General features: G+C 37.3%; 2 protein-coding genes across 6 annotated transcripts; both read left to right on the top strand.

Moving 5' to 3' along the window:
• The first annotated feature begins 1,060 nt into the window (after positions 1 to 1,060).
• Positions 1,061 to 18,405, top strand: LOC109189123 (protein FLX-like 2). 5 transcript variants are annotated; one of them, XR_002055541.1, is made up of 6 exons: positions 1,061 to 1,334; positions 1,557 to 2,135; positions 2,760 to 2,902; positions 3,102 to 3,223; positions 3,912 to 4,599; positions 18,395 to 18,405. XR_002055541.1 is itself a non-coding variant. In XM_019339870.1 (5 exons), the coding sequence occupies exons 2-5, from the start codon at positions 1,576 to 1,578 to the stop codon at positions 4,491 to 4,493; spliced, it is 1,407 nt and encodes a 468-aa protein (XP_019195415.1). In that variant the 5' UTR covers positions 1,061 to 1,334; positions 1,557 to 1,575; the 3' UTR covers positions 4,494 to 5,089. The 5 variants fall into 5 exon arrangements, 4 of the variants coding, with proteins under 4 accessions (XP_019195415.1, XP_019195416.1, XP_019195417.1 ...); XM_019339870.1 differs by lacking the exon at positions 18,395 to 18,405 and having other exon boundaries at positions 3,912 to 5,089; XM_019339871.1 differs by lacking the exon at positions 18,395 to 18,405 and having other exon boundaries at positions 1,062 to 1,334; positions 3,915 to 5,089.
• On the top strand, positions 17,938 to 25,696 carry LOC109188826 (protein trichome birefringence-like 19). Its single transcript, XM_019339463.1, has 2 exons — positions 17,938 to 18,444; positions 24,904 to 25,696. Exons 1-2 carry the CDS (start codon positions 17,938 to 17,940, stop codon positions 25,651 to 25,653), a joined length of 1,257 nt encoding a protein of 418 aa, XP_019195008.1. The 3' UTR covers positions 25,654 to 25,696.

Consider the following 25,696-nt stretch of genomic DNA (forward strand, 5'->3'; position numbering starts at 1 on the left):
ACTAAAATAAATAGTATTAGCAATGTACTGTGTACCGTAGCATTATGTAATATATATATATATATATATATATATATATATATATATATATATATTATTTATTTATTTATTAATTTTAGTTATAATAATTATTCGGGGACGGGGACGGGGCGAGGCGGGGAGGGGTATCCCCGTCCCCGTCCCCGTCCCCGCCGGGGAATTTCAAAAATTCCCCATCCCCATCTCCAATCCTCGAAAATTTTCCCCGTCCCCGTCCCCATCCCCTACGGGGCCGGGGATCCCCAACGGGGACGGGGCATATTGTCATCCCTAATAGAATATTATTATTGAAATATTTTTCTCAAATTTTTAATTTTCATTTCATTTTAATTAAAATGCAATGATCTAACCAATCTTTTTTAATTAATTATGGATCATTTTTTATTTACAATCAATTATTAATATTCAAATTCTCAACCACACTTCTAGACAGGAAACATAAACCCATTTTATCATGGATTTTTATTGCATGATGAAGTGAAGATTTCAAGTATAATTATTAGAATGTGCTTATCATTTATAGAGTTAAATATCCATTTTACTTCTCAAATTATTAGTCTCAAAGTATTAAAAGTACCTAATTTAGTCCTCTTACTTTTAAAATCAAACTCAATGTGGTCCTCCGTTACAATTGCCGTCTATCTACCGTTATTTTGAGTGCATAAGCGTCATTTTAGTTGAGGCCAAACCCGTTTCTTCCTCTGCTCGTCACTGCTCAGCCGCCGAACCACCACCTGCTACGCCTGAGCTCGTCGGAGGGGAGGTCTGCCACGTTAGAAGGTCGCCGGAACACGCCCATGCCGCCTACTCGTCGATCTGCTGCTGGCGTTAGCTACGTAAGTGTGTGATTTACATAATTAGAAATTGTAAAATTATATATTTAACAAAATAAGTTCAAATAATTAATTCTTATGTTCAAGCTTAATCAAGTATTATACAAATGTTGATATCTAAACTTAATATTATAAGCAATGTTTATTCCAAATAATGACCAATTTAGATATTAGAATTAGAATGAAGGAGCCCTCAAATGGTCATACACTCAAACCCTAAACAGTCCCTCACAAATTCACAATCTCACACACACAGGTAGTCGCTCGCTTGCTCTCTGGAGTCGCTGCCTCTCTCGCTCAATCTCTCTCACGTCCTCAACCTCACCATTGTCGGTCGCCGGTCGCCCAATCACCCTCCGTCTTCGGGGTCTACTTATCTCTGCCTCGCCGGAGTCGTCGCTCATCGATCTCCCTCCCGTCTCCGGCAACTCTCCGTTTTCTCCTCGGAAATATATCAATTGGGTATGATATTTAATCATCTATAGAAGATCTTTCATTTATAATTGAAAATTTCGAGTATTTTTTTTAATTAGATATTCATTTCATTTATCTATGTTATGCCGTGTTAATTGATAACTTGTAAATGTGATTGTGTTTTGTGGATGATTCATTGTTGCTCATTGGTAATCTGTTAATCTGTTAATTGGCTGGTGCCCTAATCACTGTAATTGTTGTTGGTTGAAGGCCTGGAATATAATCCGGAATGGGTAGCAAAAGTAAACCACCGCCTCCATTCCTAAGACACCCTCCCCTAGGGCCAAGCACTGTGCATCCTGATCCTTATGGTCATTCGATTCGGCCCCCACCTGGTGGTTTCCCTCCATTTGAGATGCTTCCTCATCCCGAGATTATGGAGCAAAAGCTTGCCACACAACATGCAGAGATGCAAAAACTTGCAAAAGAAAACCATAGGCTTGCCGCCACCCATGGAACGTTGAGGCAAGAGCTTGCTGCTGCAAAACATGAGCTGCAACTATTGCACACTCACATAGGGGCTATGAAATCTGAGAAGGAACAACAGACAACGGTCCTCAAGGATAAAATTGCTAGGATGGAGGCTGAATTAAAAGCTGCAGATCCTCTTAAAGCAGAATTGCAGAAGGCACGGGGCGAAGCTCAGAATCTGGTTACTGAAAGGCAGGAACTTATTTTGAAAGTGCAGCAGCTGAATCAAGATCTTCAGAGGACTCACTCTAACACACAACAGATTCCTCTTTTGTTATCTGAGCTGGAAGCATTGAGACAGGAGTACAGCCATTGCAGGTAAATTCTTTTCCTAGGTGTTGTGAAATGTTGAGTGCTCAAATGTTTAGGAAATTTTCATTGTATATTGCCAGTATAAGGTTGAAGGTTATGTATTCATTTGCAATTTGGCATAACAAGGAGGCACTTTGCACTTCTTTTCTAACAGAAGATGGTCCTTTTTCTCTTAGTGGAACCTGCCCACCATTCTATCATCATCATGCTCTTTGTACCTCCTCTTGTTGTGGATTTTTGGTGTATGGTAATGATTCAGTTAGTTAAGTTTACTTTTCGGTTCCCTAAGATAATGGTGTTGTTTTGTTAGAACAGGATATATTCCTTTTTATAGAATAGAATTCATAAGAATGTTATGCCATATGGGAGAAAAATATTTTGATACTTAACCTGATTCATAAAGGATAGAATAATCATATTGGGTTGGCTCATATTGTGGAAAGGCATTTGAAGTAAAATAATGTGGAAGCTGCTAGATGGATAGCTGCTATTCAATTATTCATAGCTCATACTCGCATTGGTGGACATTGTATTGCTAATTATCCTTTTCTACTTATTTTTTGCTGTCTCCCACATGCTAACTTATTATTAATGGATAATGCCTGATGTCCTGTAATTTGGTTAATGCAGGGCAACCTATGAGTATGATAGGAAATTTTACCATGATCACATTGAATCTCTTAAGGTGATGGAAAAGAACTACATGACCATGGCGAGTGAAGTGGAAAAGCTTCGGGCAGAATTAAATAATACGGCTAATTTAGACAGAACTGGTATTATATATATACACATCTGTATTATTAATATGTGCTCCGTGAGTTATATATAATAATATATTCAAACAAAACTGATATAGTGGTCTTATTTTTGTGTTATCATATATACATTGGGATACATTATATTATATGTGCGTGTGTGTAGTTTTATTGCTCTCTTTTGCATATAGCAATCTTCCATTTATAAATCATCTAGTTCTGTGTAATACAAATGCAGGTGCAACGTATAGTAATTCTATGGGACATAATGAGAGTGATGCTGCTACTCATTATCCTGTTGCACAAAATATTTATGGAGATGGCTATGGTGTTGCTCAGGTTTGTATATTGTGTGCATTTACTTTTTGTTTGTGCTTTCTCAAGTCATTTTACTGCAATCAATAAAGTGAAGATTTGGCATTTGATGGTTTATTTTATTATTTATAAGTGTTGTGTGTTATACTGCAAAATTCTAAAACCAACTTCTGCAAATGAATAGTGTAACTTTCTGGCATTATTTGTTGAAACAAATGACCAAAGAGCAAACAACATACTTGTCCATGCTAACTTTCAATTTTTTTTTTTTTATAATATTGATATTGATTAGTATAGAAAATTCTATTTCATAACTGTTCATTATTGAAATATTTTAACTTCCGTTTCTTTGCCTAAACTGTGCTTTGGGTTATACTCTGCAGTGTGAGCAAAAGCTTATTGCAACTATTTACTTGCATTTTATGTTTGTATGACATAATTATTATCTTGTCATAACCATTTTATCAAACTATTTATTGTGAACTGGTAGTTATTTTTATTTCTTATGTTACATCATTTTCAGATGTGTAATGATGCATTCTGTGGCAAGCCTTGTTATAATTTAACATGCATTTAATGATCTCTTTTTAATGCATTATTGATATTAAAGTTAAGTTTATCATTCCTACATTTGGTCGGAAAACTGCAACCTTTTCTCTGAATTTGGAGGCAGAATCAATGTGAATGTTAAACAATTCTATCCATTCCATAGCAGGGACGTGGCCCTCTTCCACCTATGGGAAATGTTAGTGGAGTTGCTGCTCCTATCGGTAATTCTCCAAATTTTGGAGCTCACCCTGGGCCTACTTCTGCAAAACCCACTCATGATGCTTCAAAAATGCCCAATTATGATGCACAAATTGGAAGGGCAGGACCTGGCTATGATGCACAAAGGGTGGCAAATGCACCTGCTTATGATGCACAAAGGGGCGCAAGTGGACATGGTTACAATCCACAGAGTGGACCAACGGGAGCCAGTTATGATGCACATAGGGGGCCTGGGTACGATCTTCAGAGGATTCCTGGTTATGATACTCATACAGGCCCTGGATATGACGGATACAGGTCACTTGGTTATGATGCAAACCGAGGTTCTGGGTATGATTTACCAAGTGGAGCCAATTATGATGCCACAATGGTCTCTGGCCATGACACAACTGGGAAAGGAGGTGTTGGGGCTCAAGGTCAACTTGGACTTCCAAGAAATCCAGCTTATGGGTCTGCAACACCATCTGGTCATACTGGAACGGGGTATGATGGAGCAGCACGTGGGGGGAACCCTGTTCGTAGATAAGCTTCGAATGGATTTTCATCTCCATTGCATTTGACACTTCTTGGAGAATCAGCACCTCCCTCTGACATCTATTCTCGTTATTCTTCACCATCAAAATGGTGATCACGTGATATATGAAAGTTCATCCTCAAGTGAGCCCTATCTTTCAATGCACAGCGGCTGGGGCCGAAGATTTTGGGAGTAAAACCGAAGCTTTCACAAGCGACTGATTTTTGTTCTCTTTGTAAGTGAGATAAAAGGCCTATTGTGGGGGCTCTTTAGATTGAACTGCTATCTAAAGCCAGGTGTATTCCCCCATATTTTCTACTAAACAAATGCTGAGTAGAATCATAGGATGGATATATCTCTTTCTGTTGATAGAACTGTGTAGAAAATATTGTCAAGCTAGCACATGATATTCATCTCCTATGGTTGAACATTTTTCTTGTGGTGTATATTGTGCTTAGCTTTCTCACAGGTGAAGTGAAAATGGCCTTCAAATTTGATCAAATTTAGGAGGTGATCCTAGTCGATAAACCAACTTGTTTAGGGTTGTTTCTACATTATTTTTCTTCTAAAGCATTTTCGATTGTAAAAGTAGAGTTAATTGTAGCGGAGGTTTTTTTTTTTTTTTTGTCTTTAGTGACAATTTCAAATGTAGTTCTAGACTATCGTTTTTGTCATTTAACACTATAAACTATCATATTTTGAACACTTTTGATCTTTTCAATGACATTTTTTTTTATAAAATCCTATTTTGAGTAAGGTATTTTCATTTTAATTTTTTTTCCCAACGAGTTAATTCTCTTAGAAGTTCTTTATTTTTTGTGGCAATTTCAAATTTAGTTCCAAACAATCGTTTCATCTCTTCAATTGTTTTTTTTTTTTTTTTTTTGTAAATTTTCTGATTTTCTATATTGTTATTTTCTTGATTTACGTTTCTTCCGTTGTGGACTATCTCCTTCACCCGACTCTTGTCTCATTTTGCAACATAGTTGGAAAGTTTAGGATGTTGTCACTCAGTAGGCTTTAGTCTGATCGCTATTATTTTAGTTTATGATTTCGTGAATCATTTACTATAACTGTAGAGCAAAAAAAAAAAAAAAAAAAACAGAAAGAACCTTCTTCTTTGTCATCGGAAAATACCAATTCCTAAAATAGGGTTTCACAAGGGATTAGAGATAGTAATTCAATTCAGTTACAACTGATAGAGTTTATAATAGTATAACAAATAGGAAACGCTAAACTCTTCTAAGTTCTAACTAATAGACTATTCTTAGTTAACTAAACTAACACCACATAATTATTAACTATAGTATACAACAAATATAACATGAAATAATAACACTCATTAACACACCCTCTCAAGCACAAGGTTGATGCGCCACAATGTTGAGCTTGTCCCGGAGTGCAGCAAACCTCGGCCCTGGCAACGGCTTGGTGAATATATCCGCTAACTGGTCTTTGGTAGATACAAAGTTGACCACGAAGTCTCTAGAGGCAACCTTGTCCCGGACAAAATGATAGTCGATTTCAACATGTTTAGTCCTTGCGTGAAAAATCGGATTGGTGCAAAGATACGTCGCCCCAAGATTGTCACACTAAGGTCGACGGCTGTCCAGAGTGTAACCCAAGTTCATGTAGAAATGAGACGACCCATGTTACTTCTGCCGACACATCAGCCAGCGCTTTTTACTCAGCTTTAGTAGACGAATGGGCCACGGTGCGCTGTTTCCTAGAGAGCCAAAAAATGAGGTTGGAGCCTAAGAAAACAGCATACCGACTCGTGCTCTTCTTGTCAATCGGACAACCAGCTTAGTCAGAGTCCAAAAAGGCATGAATGGCAGCGGAGGAAGAAGCGGAGAGGCGCAAGCCATAGTCGAGAGTTCCTTTGATGTACCGTAACACACGTTTCACCAGGCCCCAGTGGTCAACAGTCGCAGAGTGCATAAACTGGCACAGGCGATTGAGCGCATAAGAGAGGTCCGACCGAGTAATAGTCAAGTATTACAGGGCGCCTACTATGCGGTGGTATTGTGTTGGATTCTCACACGGTTGCGCTGAAGGAGTTACCGCTTGTGTAACAGCAGCTGGTGTGGCAAGCGGTTTGCAGCCCACCATCCCGGACCGATTTAGCAAGTTAGTCATGTAGCGCCGCTGTTAGAGTATTAAGCCTTTCTCTACCGCAATTGTTTCAATGCCCAAAAAGAATCCCGGTTTGCCAAGGTCTCAGATTTTGAAAGCTTAAGCTAGGCGATGGAGCAAAGTATTGACCAGAGCGGCATCGTTTCCCATCATAATGATGTCGTCGACATAAACGAGCAGGAACACCCGTGAAGAGTCGGAAGTATAGTGAAAAAGCGAGACATTTGTTTTGGATGGTGAGAACCCTACAAACACTTCAAAATCATGAAGTCTTTTAAACCAAGCCCGGGGGGCTTGTTTGAGACCATACAGAGAGCATTGAAGATGGCAGACGTGACCAGGATGTGCCGGGTCTTCATATCTCGGTGATTGTTTCATGTATACCGTCTCTACCAAGTGGCCGTTAAGGAAAACATTGTGTACATCTAACTGGCGCAGAGTCCAGCTGTTTGACACAGCAAGAGAAAAGAGCATCCGGACCGTAGTCGGTTTGACAACCGGACTGATGGTGTCGAAAAAATCCTCGCCTGCTACCTGATTGAAGCCTTTAACAACTAGGCGTGCTTTATAGCGTTCCACCGAACCATCATCGGTGCATTTGGTGCGGAACACCCATTTGCACCCAATGATATTCATGTGTGGTTCTGGTGGAACGAGACACCAAGTGTTGTTGTGAAGAAGTGCATTGAACTCCAGGTCCATGGCCTCATGCCACTGTGGATGCCCTACAGCCTGTGAGTAGCAAGTCGGATCAGTAGTTGCACTTAAGGCATGAAAGCGCTCATTTGTGCCTCGAGTCATGTGACGGAGGCGAATGACATGCCCCCGTTCATGTGGTTGAACACGGGTTGTCACATTTTGGGTCCTGGCTGGTGCGAGACCTTCAATAGCAAGTGGTGCGATAAATTACCATCCTTGCAATGAAATTGATCATTCTCCCACTTTGCACAACCTATCAAACCACAATCCAACTTGTTACAACACAACTTGTTTCAAGAATCATTTTAGCCTTCTACACAAGTTCAATTCTCAAGCCAATAACCAAGCACCAAAATTATTTAAGTGTGTGATGATCAAGTGTGAACAAATGCTAAGTTGAGATTATGCAAAACTTGGCTTTGAATGAGATTCCATAGGCTTGCCCTTCATACTCTCACTAGTTCAACTCTAAGATTGCATGCTAAGATCAAGTAGGTCTTTACTAGGCTTGTAATGGGGTTAAGGGTGAATGACTAACAAAGAAGGGGTATGGAAAATAAACAAAGGAGATAATTTCACATTTATTCACAATTGAGGCTAGAAGAGATATGACATCTATAAACTAAGGAGCAATTTACAATGGAACACAAAGCAACCCTCTAAAGAGGTGGGGGTTGAGTACAACTTTCAACACAAACTAGAATCAATTTTCAAACTTTTATTCTTCTTCATTTTCTTTTCATTTTTCTCATTTCATCTCTTTTTCATGACTTTTTTTTTTCTCAATCTTCACATCATTCTTTTTTTTTTCTTTTTTTTTTTCAAACCAATAAACAAACTTATTCCATGAACCAATACCCCCACACTTAGACAAAATTATCAAGAAGATTGCTAACAAAACAAGCTCCAATAAAGATCTCTTCAAAGAAAAAGAATAAATGCTCTATTCTCTCAAGGGTGGAGGGAAACATTTTGACTAGGGGTTAAGGGTTAAATGATGAGGGTTAACACAAGGAAAAACAATCACAAAGAGGGGACAAGTGCTTAGCACTTATTAAACAAACAAAAGGCTCAACGGGGACAACTAGGAGTAATAACATATGTAAGGGGTAGGCTTTAAAGGCTCGGGCTAAACAAAAATGGCCTAAATCATTTCTAAACATGCAAATCTTAGGTTTCACACGAGGAGTAATGAGGCAAGTTCTAGCAAAACAACCATGACCGGAATCTCACATAAGCATTCACTAGCAATGCATAACACACAAGATCAAGAATTGGTTCAATTATTAAGTGGTTAACAAGGCTATTGGCAAGAGAATAGATCAATCATGTATTATCCATTGGCTCATCAATCACAAGTTGAATTGCAACAAGTTCCACCAAAACAAACCACAAACCAACAAAGGGGGAGTAATCACAACTTCAAGGAAGGAAAGACAATTTACCAAATATTATGCACAATGAGTCATCCAAGCAAAGTTTCAAAAATTTATTATTTTTTTTTAGAAAACACCCAAATTATCCCCTCCCCCGAACTTAAAGGATACATCGTCCTCGATGTGAAAGATAACAAAGAACAAGGGGGGGGGGGGGGGGGGGGGGGAGGATATCACAATAAGCACAAGGAGCACAATCTCTACTATCTACACCAAGTAAAACACTATACACAATTAAAGAAAGTAGAGAAGGTAGATGAGACTCCCCTAATGAATCTTCTTGTGTCAAAGAATCATCATGAAGCCTTCTTGGAATTGAGCATACTCCTTGGTGTCATTCCTAGAGTCAAGAGAATTTATACATGAAAGCACAAGTGAAAGCATAATATATAATAAAAGTGTAAAGAAAAAAAAAGTAAAGTGCAATAAAATGAAAGATAACATGGGGTGCCTCCCATGAAGCGCTAAGTTTAACGTCGCTAGCTCGACTCAACCTCTCAAAGAACAACCCTTGCATGTTTGGATGAAAATGAGTTTCTTTTCTCCATCCACTTTCTCTTCAATGAATGTCCTTAAATGTCGGGCATTAAGGAACTCCTTTAAGCTCAAAAGTAACATATTCTTCTCAAAGAAATTGCAATGATTCACTTCTAAGAATATGCTCTCTTCTTCAATCATTATCTCTTTTTCTTCAACCTTTTCTTCCAAATAGCACTTCAAGTGGTGGCTATCAATATGTTCCCTTAAGCTCAACATCACCACTTCAAAGCTTAAGAAATAATGCTCATCTAAATCAAACTTCAAACATACCCCTTCCTCAAATCCATTTTTAATCCACAAATCAAATGATGTCTTCTTTCTAAACCTTGGATCATGATAATACACAAGAGCTTGATCATTCTCTTTAGTTCCACACATTTTCTTTTCTTGACATTTCCCATCTTGAATAAGCAAGGAGAACTTTGGGACTTTGTCATTCACCAATAAGAATTGGGAGTCCTTAGATATGAATATCGGCCAATGTGGGCCAATACTCTCAAAACTATTAACTCCTCCCGGTTCCCAAACTCTTCTAAAAATCTCAACAAGCTCCATTATTGGGATTTTCTCATTCAAGCTTTCCGTTCTACCGACTACATTTTCATTCAAATTCTCTTCAAATGCACAACTTACAATGTGATCATTGTCACAAACTTCTATATTCTCTTCCCTTTCTTCCTCAACACTCTCATCTTTTATTTCTTCCCCAACACCATCACTTTCTTGCACTTCTTCAATTGGACCATCTTCTAGTTGCTCCTTATCACCCTTCCCTTGCAAGTTTATACTTTCTCTCCAACTCAATGTCTCCATCTCAATGCATTCGTCATAGACCTCATCATCTTCATCTTCACCATCAATGTTCTCACCTCGCTTTTTATTTTCTTCAACCACATGACCTTCATTTGGCAAGAGCAACTCTTGTAGAACATCTACATTGGAAGACAATTCTTGAACGGGTTCTTGAGTTGTCAAACCTTGTATTTGAGCCATCATGTTGTCTAGCAGAACTTGTTGCTCATTCATTTGCTTAAGCATGTTGGCCATCATAAACTTCATCTCTGGATCTTGATCAAATGGTTGGCATTCTTGTTGAGGTTCTTGATTGATAGAGTGGCTCTTGAGGTTCCCATTGATTATTGGCATACTCTTCTTCACTCGGTCTCATGGGATAGCCATCATCGTCAATGTCACCATCGGATACAATAGTGACTCCCCAACGCTTAGCTAATGCTAATGTCTCCTCATCTAATACATTCCTCCTTACACTTGGTGAGCATTGAGTGTGTGGGGAAAAATGATTTAGAGATGAGCCTTGATGGTATGGATTTTGGGGTGGTGGAGGTGAGTTTGGTTGGTAAGAAGAGTAGGTGGAGTATGGAGATGTTTGTTGGGTGTGAGGGTATTGATCACATGAAGCATATTGGGGGTCTTGGAAATGGTAAAGTGAGTCTTGGTAGGATTGTGGTGGGTAAGAATTTTGGCAGTTTGGAGTGTATTGAGAGTATGAGTTTTGGGGGTGAAATTGTGGTGGACAAAAATATTGAGATTGGGCATCACAGTAATGGTTAGGAGGTGGGGTTGAGTTGTGCAAGGATCTCCATTTCCATCATGTTGGTTACCCCCATAAGATTGAGAATCATAATATCCTCCTTGGAATGCATACTCATCCATAGTGAAAGTTCTTGATTGAGTGGTAAAAGCTCCCCCTTTTGAATCTAGAGCGTATGGACAAAGTATGGATCTTTCAACCAAAACTCAAACAAGGTAAAACAATTAGCTCTTTAAACAATAAAAAATAAACAAAAAGAAAGAAAAAGCTTAGTCTCCTAAGATTCCCTAAACTCTAATGCTAGTGAAACAAACAATCACATAGAACCACCAAATTGCCAATCCCCGGCAACGGCGCCAATTTTGGGTGTAGCAAAAATGAGTGATGGTGAGTGTACGAGTGTGTTATGTCGTCCCCAGGGGATTGGGGGATATGACACGCAATATGCAATCACAATAAACTAGGCACTAGCATAAGGAAATCAACAAGAAGCTAAACAAACTACAAGTTTAAGGAAATGATAAGACTAACACATATACACAAAGATAAACACAAAATAAAGAAATAGGACTCAAGCTAGGGAGCATTATCATCTAGATGCTTTAACAACCTAAGGGATTAGGGAGAACAAGTAACCAAGGAATCAAGCGGGAAAGCACGTAGGTATCCTAGTCTACGAACCATTCTCGTGATTAATAAACAAGGATTAGAACAAGGAATTGCCCCACTTTCGTGGTGAATCAATTCCAAGTCCATCAAGCACACAAAGCATCTAAAGCCCCCAATTTCTCCTATTTTCGTAGGAAGAAATCGGGTCTATGCAAGGGGTGGCTTGGATTCATCACCCAACTCTTGTTGAGGCAAGGAATCCTCCAAAAACAAGCTAATGAATGTGTACATCAAACATTAACAAGATATAAATACAAAACCTTCACAAACACATGAACCCTAGGTTGGAGTTCTTCCCCCTTTTTGCAATAATCACAAATCAAGCATCAAGATAGATAATACAACCCTAACTCAAGTCCAAAAACTAACTACACATGATTAAATAGCATAGAGAGCACAAAAACACAAGCATTAAACATAAATCTTGCAAAAGAAAGAGATAAGGAAAAGAAAACTTCACTAAGAAATTGATGGTAAATCTTGGAATCCAAGTGTTGAATCCTTGATTACAAGCTTGAAATGTGTTAAAGAACCTAAATCTAAGCCTAATCTAACACTAAAGTATGAAAGGAAGTGAAAGGAAATGTCTAGGGTTGGAAGAAGGTCCAAAACCATGGAAAAAGAGCTCAATTCGAGCATAAATAGGGGCAGAGCAGGTAGGGACGCCCTCAGGGATGGGCGTACGCTAGGGGGTATGATTTTTGGTGCATTTCCAGTGAAAACTGGATCAGGGAGAAGAGATGCGTACTGGCATGCGTACGGGCGTACGACAGGGTGTACGCCACCTGCTTCCTTTTTCAGATCTCGGATGGGATGAGGGATGGGCGTACGGGAAGCAGTACGATGCTCCTGAAAATGCATTCCAAACTCTTTGATTGATCTCTTAGTCCAAGAATTGCTCGAATCTTCCCAAAAATCATTGAATTCCTCACTTGTTGTGAATGATTGCACCTTGAAATAAAACCAACACAAATTAGTCACAATTCACACAAGTTTTTAGGCAATTCACAAATAAAATGAGTTCAAGAATGGGGTAAAAATATAGATAAAAATGCACTTATCAACGGGTCTTGCGCCAGCAGAGTGGGTTCGGACCCTGAGGTGACTGGACCTGGATTTAGTGGTGTAGCCGCTTGTGTGAGCTGCGGTAGTATGGGCCCGGCTGCCCATGGCACAGCCGGTGGCGATGTAGCCTGTGATGGCTGTCCTGTGAAATAGGAAAAACAGACTCGTCAAATCGGACATGGCGATAGATATAGAGATGTTTCCACTTATCAGATCCATGCATCTGTATCCCCTAAAGGACGGAGGGTAACCTAGGAAGACACAGGGAGCTGAGCAGTACTCTATCTTGTGCCGATTGTATGGCCGAAGATAGGGGTAACACCGACACCCGAAGATTCGTAGGAACGTGTATGGTGGTGACATTTTATGTAGACGGGAATATGGGCTTTCAAAGTTCAAGACTGATGTTGGTAGGTAATTGATTAAGTAAGTGGCAGTTTCAAAGGCATAGTCCCAATATTGAAGGGGTCCTGAGCCTTCAGCGAGAAGAGCTAAGCCGATTTCAACGATATGTCTGTTCCGGCGCTCAACTCTGCCGTTTTGTTCATGTGTATAGGCACAAGATTGCTGGTGATTTATACCAAGTGTTTGGAATATGGTGCGTAATTTTCTGTATTCACCCCCTAAATCTGACTGTATAGACTTGATAGAACTAGGGTCGGTCCAAACATTTTATAGGCCGGGGCAAATTTTTTTTAAAAAAAAGCCCCTATATGAAAAGCTATTAACTGTTCATTTTTTTTTTGTTTTTTTTTTTTTTCTCTTTTCACTTCCAGATAAATGTTTATTAGGCAACATTGTATGACAACAATATAAATAAAACTGGTCTTAACAAAAAAAAAAAAAAAAACAAAAACAAAAACAAAAGCACATCGCACTTATGAATAGTGAAATTGTCAATCAACAATCTTTATTTCTACTAACGAGTAAAATGAATAAACACATTTTCATCAAGAAAAACCCATATATTAAAAAAACCACTAGTAACACAAGCAATAGTAAACAAATTTGACTACACATTTTAACTCCGTAAATGAAAATTTGTTATAGTATTTAATTTTTTTCCTTTATTTTTCAATTGAGATTTTATTCACGACCTATGAGAAGAAAAAAGTGCAGCAAGAATTTCTACAATTCATCATGAGGCAAGGTAAAAATAAAAAATGCAGTAATCTGCATTCCTAATTCCAAAAACAACAATGAACAATTTATAATCAGCCTAATTTGCATTTGAAATTCGACCAATTTCTAACAATTCCTAATTCTAATATCAAAAAACAACAATAACAATTCCTAATTCTAGAAGAAACAATAGATAAATACGGCATTATGAAAACTAAATTCCTAATTCTCAAATCATAGTTTTCAAAAAAAAAAAAAAAAAAAAAAAAAAAACCAAATCATAAAATATCTTTGCAAAAAAATTACTGAGATTGATTAGGGGAATTATATTGGTGAAGCATTGAAGCCACAAAGGGATTACGAAGACTATTTGGCAAAGACGTGGCGGTGGCAGGCCGGCGTCCGGCGAACTAGAGAGTGGTGAAGCAGATTTGGAGAGAAGATTTGTTATTTTTCAATTGTTGATTGCCAAAGCTTTTAATAACTTTGTTTTTACCGTTGAGAAGAATTGAATGTGCACGACCGGCGAGGCAAAGGGCGGCATGAGTGTGCGATGTCTCGATCTTCCGTCTTCTCGGCTTCCATTTGAGTCTTCTGTCTCTTCTTCGTCTAACTTAAGTAATACGTAGTATATATTATATATACTATATTAATATATCTTATGACCTATGGGCCCCACTCTAGAGATGGGTCGGCCTTGGATAGAACGCGAAAATTGGCGATCTACCAACACATGAAACGAATCAAAATTTTTATATATGTCCGATTTTACCCGTAATGGATAAAACCAACAGAAGCGCGAATAGTCATCTACAAATAGCAGGTCCTCATATATCGGTATATAATAAATCTAGAACATTATTGCTAGAATTTTCAACCCTATCTAACTTAAACCGCGAAGACTTGCCAAGGTGACAAGTCGTGCATGACCCCGGCGATTTGGCTTTATTTGGCTCAACCGGACAACTTTGGAGAACTCGATTTAGGACGAGACCGTGCGGGTGACCTAGCCTGCGATGGCACACCGCAGGAGTAGTGCGGGAACTGGTGAATGCGAAGTGCGATTGTGACACTGGAAGTTTGTACAAGCCACCCGAGATGGGTCCCTTAAGTAGAACTGCCCTGGTTTTGGAATCCTTCACAATAAAATAATTGTTATGAAATTCAAAATAAACATTGTTTTCATTAGTGAATTTGTGAACGGATAAGAGTGGTACGGACAAACTCGGGACATGCAAAACATTAGATGGACATAAAGATTTAGACACAGAAGGGATGGATACATGACCGACTCGTGAAATAATCAAACCTGCGCCGTTACCGACTCGCAACACGTCGGGGCCACTGTATTCGTCGGAGTGAGTCATCATTCCGGTGTCGGGCGTGGCATGCGCTGTAGCTCCGGTATCTGGATACCAGCCTTCTGCCGAATTTGCCGCATTCGCCGTTGCAACTTCGCCGGAGGTCGCCACATGAGCATGAGCCGACGGCTGAGTCGTGTATCGCTTGTAATAATAGACAGCCGTGTGCCCGTGTGAACGCCAGATTTGGCATCTCGGCGCACCACAGCCGCCGCGACCACCTCGTCCTTGCTAATTCGACCCATGCCGGCCATCATCGCCGTTCGACTCACGGCCACGACCAGCATACATGGCCGTGTGTGATCCGCCATCAACCACCACGGGGTATTCATCGGAGATGATGAATTCTTGAGCCTGCAAATAGTCGGATAATTGTGGGAGGGACACCAGAGTACCTGAAATAGTGAGAGACATAGCCATAACTCTAAATTCCGGACGGAGTCCTCGGAATACATAGAGATTCTGCTCGTCCAAGGAGAGTGGCCGGCCGGCCTGCGCAAGAGCTTCTACGATGAGTTCTGCATACCCCAAATAATTAGCCGGCGAGGCGTTACCTTGGCCTAGCGATTGGAACTACCCGAGCAAGTTCAGGCACCGTGCGCGTGTGGAGGACTCGGGAGCCGAGGTGATGGAACGCCATACCTCCGCGGCGGTATTCCGGCCGACGGTCAAATGAAAGACCTCATCGGGCATTGAGGAGTGAGAGGGTCGATTGATCTTGCTGCACCCACGCCTTGTACGCCGGATTGGGAAGAGGAACCGTAGCAGTCGCACCAGACGCTGAGTCGCCGGAGGATGGAACTGTGTCGACGGTAGGCGATGGGCACGACGTGCTGCCGTCGACGAATCCAAGGCAATCCTGGCCCCGTAAGAACGGGATGAGCTGCGTACGCCAGAACAAGAAATTTCTGGATGTAAGCTTCATAGAAACGTAGTGGTGGGCTGAGGCTAGAGGGTTCGGGGTAGTCGGTGAGGGAGTGCCGGCGGCGGAGACCGTCCTTTCCGACAAATTGGTCGACATTGGGAGTGGTTTTGCGGTGAGGATGGGCTGTTTACGGTGGAGAGAGAGAGAGAGACATGATCGATAGCCTATTTGATACCAGATTAGAGATAGTAATTCAATTCAGTTACAACTGATAGAGTTTACAATAGTATAACAGATATGAAACGCTAAACTCTCCTAACTAATAGACTATCCTTAGTCAACTAAACTAACACCACATAATTATTAACTATAGTATACAACAAATATAACATGAAATAATAACACCCATTAACACCAGGAAAAGTCATTGGATAGGGTTTCACCAGGAAAAGTCATTGGAAGGACAAAAAATGACTAAAATATGATAGTCTGGGGTGTTAAATGACAAAAACAATTATTTGGGACTTAATTTGGAATGCTACCAAAGACAAATGACCTCCGATTGAATTAACTCATTGGAAAAAAAAAAGACAAAAATACCTTTGCCTAAAATAGTGTTTCACCGGAAATTCATCGAAAGGACTAAAAGTGTCCAAAATATGATAATCTAGAGTATTAAATGACAAAAACAATAATCCGAGACTAAATTTGAAATTGTCACCGAAGATAAAGGTCCTCCAATAAAATTAACTCTAAGATTTCCTCTTGCAAAATGGTTCCTTATCTACTTCAAGAGATTGGACAACTCACATATCCATATAAACCTCTAGTAATCTGTTATTAAATTTATAATTATTAATTAAATTAATTTTGTTAATTATCAATAATATTATTATTAAATTTATATTATAATTATCAGTAATATTGTTATCAAATTTATAATTATAATTTTTTGAATGATAATAGATAAAGAAATAATTAAAATATAGTGGAGTAAAAGAGTTAATTCCAGCAACGGTCCTCCGACTATATTGATTTTCCAAAATTAGTCCTTGACTTTTAATTTGGACACTTTAGGTCCCTTGACTTTCAATTTCTTTCCAATTGAGGTCCTTTCGTCAGAATACGGTTAATTGAAATTTAAATGAAGGGGTAAACTCATCATTTCACCTGCCTATGTATTATTCTTAGTATTTCTCCATATACGTGATATATATGAAGATAATCTTAGTCGAAACCCTAAAATGTTCCTCGTCGTTCCCCATTTGCTGACTACTCGTGTGTGCGTTCCTCTATTATTGAGATGTTTACAAGGTATAACAGCGAAATACGAAGAATAATACATAGACAGGTGAAAGGACGAGTTTACCCCTTCATTTAAAGTCTGATGAACTGTATTCTAACGAAAGGACTTCAATTGGAATGAAATTGCAAGTCAAGGAACCTAAAGTGTCCAAATTAAAAGTCGGGGGCTAATTTTGGAAAATCACTATAGTTGGAGGACCATTGCTGGAATTAACTCTGGAGTAAAATGACGGATTCACAAAAAATTTGAAAAAAAAAAAATAAAAACTATTGAGAAAGAATGATTTTTGAGATTGAGTGAGATAGTCAATATTAAGGTGGATGCTCTTGTCTATCAAAAATTTAAAAGAAAAATCAAACTATTAAGGTTGCTCTCACAGGTCTCGTTGATGACAGTATATACTATAGACTATAGACCGAGGAAGCTAGGATACTTGAGTTATGACTTATGACTTTGAGAGAGAGAATTAACCACTATAGATGAGATAAAATATTCAATTGCTACCCTGGCCACGTACCCCAAGTAAGCTGCATGAGATTCTTTACCTAAATTTGTAGGTGTCTTAATTAGATTAAATCCTGCAAACATCCATCTTGACTTAATTATTCATTGCTAGCTACTTCTTTCCATCATTTCATCTTTCTCGCTAGATCAGATCTCATCATCATCATCATCATCATCATCTCTGATCCATTGAAGTCAATGATGGAGCTTTCCTCCTGCAAATCTCCAACTCTGCACACCATAATTATCCTACCGCTGCTCGCCTTCACGTTAATCTTCCTCCTCGCCTTCTCTCCTCATCATCGCCCTTTCAACACCAAAACTCCGCAGAACATCGCCACACGCTGCACTACCGCTGCTAATCTCAATGCACCCCAAAGTATCGGAGCTGAGAGCAGCGGCGATCGTCTCAGGGCGACGAAGAAGAAGAGCTGTGATATCTTCGCCGGAGAATGGGTTCCGAGCCCGGAGGCGCCATATTATTACACGAACGAGACTTGGTACAGCATTCAACCGCATCAGAATTGCATGAAGTATGGGCGGCCGGATTCCGGGTACTTGAAGTGGCAGTGGAAGCCGGACGGGTGCGAGCTCCCGGTGTTTGATCCTCGCCGGTTCTTGGAGCTTGTTAGGAACAAATCTTTGGCGTTCGTCGGAGACTCCATTGCCAGGAACCATTTCCAGTCGCTTGTCTGCCTCTTAACTAGAGTATGTTTTTGCCTTAGCTTTCCCTTTTCTTTATTTTTCATTCTTCGTTATATTTTGCAAAGTGATATATTAACCTCAACTGCACTCTGTCGTGATTTTATTAATAGAAAGTAAATATAGAAGATACAAATAGACTATAGTACACAACTAAGCAATGAGTAAAAATTAAGAGTATGCGTTATATTATTCTTATATTTTTTGTCAAGTCAGCACATGCATAAACAAGAAACGGAAAAAATTCAACATAAAGAAATGTAGGATACAAAAAATATTTTTTTAAAAATGTAGTTATAAACTATTTTTCTTTGGGCTGAAAATGTTTGAGAAAGTATAAAACAGATACTACCTTGTAAAGAATCATAAGTATTTCAAAAAAATAATTATTTTTCTTTATATATATATATATATATATATATATAGGGATGCGATCTGGTGCGAAAAAAATCTCTAAGTGCGAACATGTGGTGAGATATGAGCCGTTGATCAAATCTACATCAACAATTCAAATTAATGAAATTTAAAAATAAAAATGCTTGTCTTGGAAGGAAGAAGCAAATTAGTGTAAAAATAGTGCATTAAGTTTGAACAATACGTAAAATTACCAAATTGTCATCACATTTTTTTTTTTAAATCTGTGTTCAATATGAATGGTTGATTTTGGCGAGATCAATGACTATCATTCAACCTCGTATTTCACATGGACACGTCCACCGCATTTGATCTCTAACTAACACACACACACACACACACACACACACACACACACACACACATATATATATAGAAAAAAGTTCAAATGCTGCGACACCCTTCAGTGCGGTCGTGCGGTGGTTTTCAGAATACACCAATAGTGTTAACAATATGCACCAATAATGAAAGAGAAACACACAACAATGAAATGCAAAAATACACCAAAAAATACACAACACACCCAAAAAATACACCATATACCTCCCTACCACTAATGGTGTATTTCCGAACACTGTGTGGCTCTTTTAGTCATACCTAATGGTGTGTTTTTGGTATGCGTACCTAATTTGTGTGTGTGTTTTTTTAGTGCATTTCCTAACGTTGATGATGTATATTTTGCTTAACTATTGGTGTATTCTGAAAACCACCGCACGACCGCACGGGAATGGGTCGTCGCACCTGAACTCGACTATATATATATATATAGGGATAAGGTGCGGGTGGACGCACATTAAGCATTAATCTGACTCACTTTAAGTACAAAACACACGCACATTAAGCACACAAACAAAACACCTTAAGAACACAAACACACTCACCTTAAGCACAAAACTCACGCACCTTAAGCACAAACCTCACGCACCTTAAGCACAAAACTCATGTCACCTTAATCACAAAACACACGCACCTTAAAGTTTCAACAACTACTCACATTAAGCATAAACCCACACACGTTAAACACAAAACTCACACATTTTAAGCACAAAATTCACGCACCTTAAGCACAAAATACACGCGCCTTAAGCACAAGACTCACACACGTTATATACAAAACTCACGCACATTAGCCACCGCACGGGAGAAACTCACCCGCACCTGAACCGACTTATATATATATATATATATATATATATATATATATATATATATATATATATATATATATATATATATATATATATATATATATATATATATATATATATATATATATATATATGGTAATTTTGCGTAAGTTCAAAGCTTAAGGTGCGTAAATTTATAGTTTTAGGTGCCTAAGTTTAAAGCTTAAGGTGTTTAAGTTTAAAATTTAATATGTTTATAGTTTAAGGTGCGTACCAGGACTATGTGGTCTAATGGTATCCGGGTTGGACTTCCATTTGGAAGATTATGAGTTCGAGCCTCAGTGGAGGCGTTATTGGTTCTTGTGTTTCAGTAGGTTGAGAAAGTATATGAACAGATACTACAATGTAATAGAGCCAGTAGCATTCAAAAAAAAAAAAATAGTTTAAGGTGCGTATGTTTAAAATTTAAGGTGCATTACTTTCTAGTTTCTTTTTTCCTTAGAAAAAATAAATTACATTTGTGAGTTCTTTTAATGAAGAAAAATAATCTTAGAAGTTTTGTTGAGTTTTCGTGAATTTGTTGACAGAAATGTTTTTGACGCATGCATCATTCTTGAATGTTTCTATGTATCATATATTTCTGTGAATTGGTCTATGTTGATGTTGTTGCCTAATATACAAGCTAGTTGGATTTAATTTGAGTTATGGATAGAGATATTTTAAATGTTGTGACTTTATCTTATTATTTCTAATTGGTTTACTATATTTTATTTACAAGCATATATATAAATATAAAAAAATTCAAACTTTTATTATAAGTCAATTGAATGTTTTTTTTTAGTTCAATGGCCTAGTTATAATTTGGTATAATAGTTGGTGGTTCTATTTGACCATTATTCCTATTTTTTTTTTTTAAAAAAAAAGAAAAGAAAAGAAAAGAAAAGGACTAAGGATTAAATATATCACTCAAGTGCATACCAAACTGCAATATATCATTGAACTTAAAAGAAATGTAATGGATTCCTGAATAACACAAACTTATGCAATTCAATCCAAAATAACATGTTTACTTGAAAATATGTTGACGTGACGGTTACGAATTTAAAAATAATTTTAAATAAAAATAATTATTTCAAAAAATTTGCCAGAGACGAAGAATTTTTCGTCTCCATGGTGGGAGACGAAGAAGATATCTTTGTCTCCGGCCAGGAGACGAAAGTAGACAAAGGTCTTGTCGTTTTCAATGCCAGCTTCTTCGTCTCCGAAGGTGTTTGTTTTGTTTTGGTTTTTTTTTTTTTTTCTAAAAATAATTTTAAAGAACAATTTTTATTTAAAATTATTTTAAAAAAACATTTTAAAATTCAGTAACGATCACGTGAGTATATTTTCAGGTAAAAACAGTCATTTTGAGTTGAATTGTATGAATTGGTGTTGTTTAGGGACCCAATTACATTTTTTTTTTTTAGTTCGATGGCCTAATTGTAGTTTGGTGTGCAGTTGAGTGACCTATTTGAACCGTATTCGAATAAAATAAGAAGAATATTACTTTTAACGTATACTAATATTTTACCCATGCGACGCAGAAAAGAAATTATGTTATCATAATTTTTAAAAAAAAACAAATTAAATTAATTTATTTTTATTGTATTTCATATATATATATATATATATATATATATATATATATATATATATATATATATATATATTATGCAAACAATATCAATAATAATTAAAGAAATTATATTTATAAATCAAAGAGGTAAATTTTAAATTTTGTATGAGTAGATGTTGATGGTAATCAGAAGTATTTTCTTATATGACTGTATAATGTATTGTATGTGCACATAATATTTATTAGAGTGATTCTCTGATGAGATCGTTTTACGGATCTTCATTTGTGAGACATGTTAGATTAATATTAAAATATAATACTTATACTAAAAATGTAATACTAATTAGGAATAAAATATTTGTTATTTATAAAGAAAAAATGTACCCCCTTTGTCCCATTTTATCTGTCCTACTTATTATTCATTGGTCAAACCAACTCTTTCTTCTTTGTTTATTTTCTTTAATATTATTTACTTATTTTTAAATTTGAGTTTTTGTGTTTAATAGTACTTTTAGTGTAGTTTCTAAATATATAAATTTTGTATACTAATACTAAACTTAATATTGCGAAAAATTGAATTAAAAATAACTCCAGTAAAATCTCGTTAACCGAACTAGACACATAAAATGGGACTGAGGGAGTAATACTTTTAAATCAAAATATAAAAATATTACATTTTCTTCAAAAATATTATATTTTCCCTTATAAGTAATAAACACTTTGTTGGATGATATACTTGGGTCTGGCCAAACGGTCCGGAGTGATTTATCAGTCTAATATGACTAGAGGCTTGGTGAAGGCCCAAAGTGCATAAAAGCAATCATTATTGTGTGGACCATGGTCCACACAAGCTGTGTGGACCATATTTTGTCTATTGTAAAATAATGTACATTCAGTACAAAAATAATGTACATTGTATTCAACAGATGTACATTATTTTTGTTCTGAGTGTACATTATATTGTATAATGTACATTCAGTACAAAAATAAAGTACATTTAGTATATTAAAAATGTACTTTTTTGTTATGGTCCACATAACATTGTGTGGACCATGGTCCACACAATAATTTGCCGCATAGAAGAGTCTAGTCTATATAAGCAGGTAAATTATTGTGTGAAACACGATCCAAAATAACGTCGTGAATATTATGAGTAAAAATAATGTACATTATGTGTTAGAATAATGTATATTGTGTTTTAAAATAACGTACATTACGTGTTAGAATAATGTACATTATGTGTTAAAATAATGTACATTACGTGTTAGAATAATGAAACATCTAAAGTAATACAATGTGTTGGTCCCTATAGCTAGGGTGGTAGAAAGTCTAGAGGGGGGTGAATAGACTTTCTAAGTTTTTTCACAATAAATAACCTTTGGTAATTTCAACTTTAAATAACAAGTAAATAGAGAAGTATTTAACTTGAAGTGCACAACGGAATAAATATGTGTAAGGAGTTATGCCCAAGTAATAAATTGAATCACATGCATACGTTAAATAAGTTCAGATGATGTGTAAGGATGATATGAATATCTTGAATATTTAAAGGAGGTGATGCACTCAATATTTAACAATAATATTCAAGATTGTAAATAAGATTTCGTGTCCCGTCAACTGTATGATGAATGTCACATGCAACACGTCAAACTTGCTTAGAATAATTCAAATGTTAAGCATGATAAGTTTGAGTTACATGCATACGTGAAAACGCACTAAACCCGAAAGATTAAGATAGACAATGAATAGTAAACGGATTAGTTAAATGATAAATAAATAAAGCGAATTATGTAAGTGCGGTATGTAAATGAGAGAGGCAATTTATAGTGGTTTGGAAGTGGCGTAATATTCCTTGTCCACTTTACTCCATTCACTTCTAAGAGTAATTCACTATTTTCCACACACAGTTACAATAGTGAATAAGCGCTACACAAACACTTCTTCCGGATGTTTTGCATACAGCTACACCCAACTCCGAGTGTCTTGCACACAGCTACACTCAACTACGAGTATTTCGCACACAACTATACTCAACGCCAACTAAGTGTTTTGCACACAGCTACACTCACTAGAGTATCTTGCACACAGCTATACTCTTTTTACAATTACAAATACAAAGGTAATTGTATCTCTCTCCAACTAATTTTGAGACTATTTAGATTAAGTCTCTTTTCTAGATATTTCAATGAATATTTGAGCACTTTGTATATCTAGAATTCGCACTTGTTCATCCGTGTTGTATCTTCAAGTCTTCATGGCTTTTTATAGACAATCAAATATATCCGTTGGAGCGGAACAATTTGATATTTGAAATTTGAATCTTCATAGCCTGATATTGTTGACAATAGTAGGTCTTCAATTTTGATTTGATTGTCAACTTGCCTGACAAGATAATATTTTTTATCTCAACTTGATTTTCAAGTTGTTTCTAAAAATTATTATCTTCTTCATCATCTTCAAATATCCAACGTCTCTTAGCAATGGATTCTTCTTGTGGCAACATCTTGCTTGCTTGACACATCGTGCTATTGTGCTCCTATTCTGACTTGTAAAAAATAAGTCCTTGGGGGGAATCAATCTCAAGTGTGATCATTTATGAGTAAGGACTTCTACCATTTCACCATTAGGCTCATCCAGTCATTTGTTGTAACGCCATTATTTAATACTTCTTTCTTGGATGAATACTTGTAGGACCAAAATTAATTCTCCAAATTAATTTTGTTCTTCACGTGGTAGATTTTCCTTTGCATACTGACTTGATGTTCTGAATTATGATGCTTGTACTAAAGACCTAAATTCTAAGGGATCTAAAGTACATTTGGCTCATCAAAACTTTATTACAAAAATATTCCTATCATAATGTATATTATGTTTTAAAATAATGTACATTATACTTTAGAATAATGTACATTATGTTTTAGAATAATGTACATTATGAGTAGTTATAAAAATGTGTAGAATACAAACAAACAAGAAGAAAAGAAAAAATTTATACATTATCTCTTTTCTTCTTGTTTGTTTGTATTCTACATCCCTTTTCTTCTTGTTTGTTTATATTCTACAAAATGTATGTTGCAACTAGGTGAAAATATAAAATTAAGCAAAACGACATTATTTTTGGACCGTGGTCCTCATAGCTGTCCGGACCACGGTCCGTGCAATAACTATTGATATAAGTAACTCAATCAGCCAAGGACCTTGTGGTCTAATGGCACTAAGTTGAATTTCTACATGAATCAGTTAGTCGAGGAAGTAGTTATGAATAGATAATTCAAAGTCCTGAAGTGTAATTGGTTGTTCTTGTGTCAGGTTGCATATCCTGTGGAAATTTCAAACAGTACAGACGAAAGCCGGAAACATATGTTATACAAAGACTACAACTTCAGTGTGAGGGTGTTTTGGTCGCCCTATTTGGTGAAGACAGGAACAACCTATACTGAACTCATTGATTTATACCTAGATGAATTGGATGAATCTTGGACCTCAGAAATCTCCACCTTTGACTACGTCATCATCAGCGCCGCCCACTGGTTCTCCCGGCCGACCAAATTCTACCTAGACGCCCAGCCCGTCGGCTGCCTGTACTGCCCAGAACCCAACCTTACCCACTTGACCGAACACTTCAGCTACAGGTGGGCTCTTAGGACAGCATTAAGGGCGATTAATAGCTTGGAGAATTTTAAGGGAGTGACGTTCTTGAGGTCTTTAGCCCCACAGCATTTTGAAAACGGGGCTTTTGATCAGGGTGGGGAATGCGTGAGGAAAGAGCCGTTTAAGAGGAATGACACGATTCTGGGGAAGTTCATCAAGATAGATATGTATGATATTCAGAAGCAAGAATTTGCAGTTGCAGTGAAGGAAGGGAGAAGGGAATTTAGATGGTTTGATGTAACACAGGCAATGTTGTTGAGACCAGATGGGCATCCTAATGGCTATGGTCATTGGCCCAATCCAAACGTCACAATGTATAATGACTGTTTGCATTGGTGTTTGCCAGGGCCAATTGATACATGGAATGATTTCTTGTGGGAGTTGCTGAAGAGGGAGAGGGAGGATTAGGTTGGGATTTCAATCTAGTTAGTTCACTTTATGGGGCTGTCAG

The sequence above is a fragment of the Ipomoea nil genome, unplaced genomic scaffold, assembly GCF_001879475.1.
Source record: "Ipomoea nil cultivar Tokyo-kokei standard unplaced genomic scaffold, Asagao_1.1 scaffold1509, whole genome shotgun sequence".
NCBI lineage: Eukaryota > Viridiplantae > Streptophyta > Magnoliopsida > Solanales > Convolvulaceae > Ipomoea > Ipomoea nil.